The 1,699-nt window shown below is 44.9% G+C and overlaps 1 protein-coding gene across 1 annotated transcript; it reads left to right on the plus strand.

Annotated features, from left to right (window-relative positions):
• Positions 1-292: 292 nt before the first annotated feature.
• On the plus strand, positions 293-1,405 carry LOC6599740 (BTB/POZ domain-containing protein 9). The gene has a single exon (XM_002024774.2). The coding sequence runs from the start codon at positions 293-295 to the stop codon at positions 1,403-1,405; it is 1,113 nt and encodes a 370-aa protein (XP_002024810.2).
• Positions 1,406-1,699: the final 294 nt, after the last annotated feature.

Genomic DNA, 1,699 nt, shown 5'->3' on the forward strand with positions numbered 1-1,699 from the left:
GGTGCTATGCGGTTCAAATACATACATACATATGCATGAAGGGCACTGACTCGAGTGACCATACCTTGTTATGAGTGTACCCTGGACAAGAGCAAACAAAAATGTGCACACATTCTCATTCGTTCTCATCCAATTCGTTAGTTCGGGGAAGCACACATCGACAAGCCGGCCACTGGACCAAGTTTATTCTGACGCCGCTTTCTGGTGAAAAGGAAATAAAGTGAGTTTATGAAACATAAATAACACAATTATAGATACTATCCATTCCATACACAGAAATCTAGAAACGAAAATGTGCACCCAGGTAAACGAAGCATCTTTCCCCGGTACCACGAAGGGTACCAATACCGACGACATCGATGTGGTCGATCGCGTGGAGCTGGACATGGGCCGCCTCTGCATGAACGACCTCTATTCGGACGTGGAGTTTTTGGTAGAGGACCATCGGCTCCCGGCCCACCGAAACATTCTAGCGGTCCGCAGTGAGTACTTCAGCGCCATGCTGTACGGTGACATGGCTGAATCGAAGCAGCGGGAAATTCGGCTGAATGTGCCGGTGGATGCATTTAAAAAAATTCTGGGCTATATTTACACGGGCACGCTGCCTCTTTCCAAACTGGACGTGGATCAAATTCTAGATCTGCTAAATTTGGTCCACTTTTTCGGATTGCAGAACGTCGAGGCGGCCATAGAGAAAAATCTGCAGCAGAATGCTTCCCTCAGCAACATCTGCAAGATCCTGAATGCAGCGCACCGATACAGTATGAACGGCCTGCGCAAAAACTGCCTAAACTTTATGGACTGCAAGGCGTCGGATGTGCTACAGCATGCATCCTTCGCAATGCTGTGTAAGGAATCACTTGAGGAAGTCCTGGAACGGGACACCTTCTATGCCCCCGAAGTTGAAATTTTTCAAGCTGTATGCAAATGGAGGGCCCTCTTTCCGAGCGAGGACATCAAGACCGTGATCTCGCACATACGTCTCCCTCTAATGTCTTTTCAAGAGCTGCTACGTGTGGTGCGTCCCACTGGCATTTTCGACCTGGACCAAATAATGGACGCCATGGATCAAATAGAGGCTAGAGAGAATCTGCCACACCGGAGCGTCGTGTTGCGGGGGGAGAATGTGTACAAAGTTATAAGAAATTGTCAGTCTGATTATACGATTTTCAAAATCAGCAAGGTGTCCTTAATCAACTGTATTAGTCTGACTGTTTCTGTTGGAGGGAAATGGGCAGTACATTTCTCACACAACATGGAGCACATGTATTCTGTGGGAACCTATGATATGAAACCCAACGTCAGAAGGGATATTAATATTGAGAAGGCTTTCGCTCGCTACATTATTGTCCAGACATTTAATCAAAACAAGATTGATGCTGAGGTCATTGTCAAGTATAAGTAGCCCCATGACTGCAATAGTAGCTACTCCAGCAGAGAGGATCCCAGTTCTGTCTTCCCTTTAAATATACTACATTTCTTATTATCCCTCAATTCAAGTTGCTGTAGTCGTATGAAGTACAATGGAGTTTAATTTACCGACAGAAAAGGAAACTCAGCATAAATACAATAAGGTCAATAGGTATAAAATAACTAACTAGATTTTTAAAGTTTTTTCTCCTATTTTTGGTACCATATGGGCGTGCTACGCCTTCATGTGAACGGAATAATCTCCTTGACGCGTAAAATTTCGAAGGTG

The sequence above is a fragment of the Drosophila persimilis genome, unplaced genomic scaffold, assembly GCF_003286085.1.
Source record: "Drosophila persimilis strain 14011-0111.01,24,50 unplaced genomic scaffold, DperRS2 tig00000676-arrow-arrow-pilon, whole genome shotgun sequence".
NCBI lineage: Eukaryota > Metazoa > Arthropoda > Insecta > Diptera > Drosophilidae > Drosophila > Drosophila persimilis.

Excerpts from the sequence above, each read along its gene's own strand:
- LOC6599740 (XM_002024774.2), top strand. The coding sequence starts at position 293 with ATGTGCACCCAGGTAAACGAAGCATCTTTCCCCGGTACCACGAAGGGT.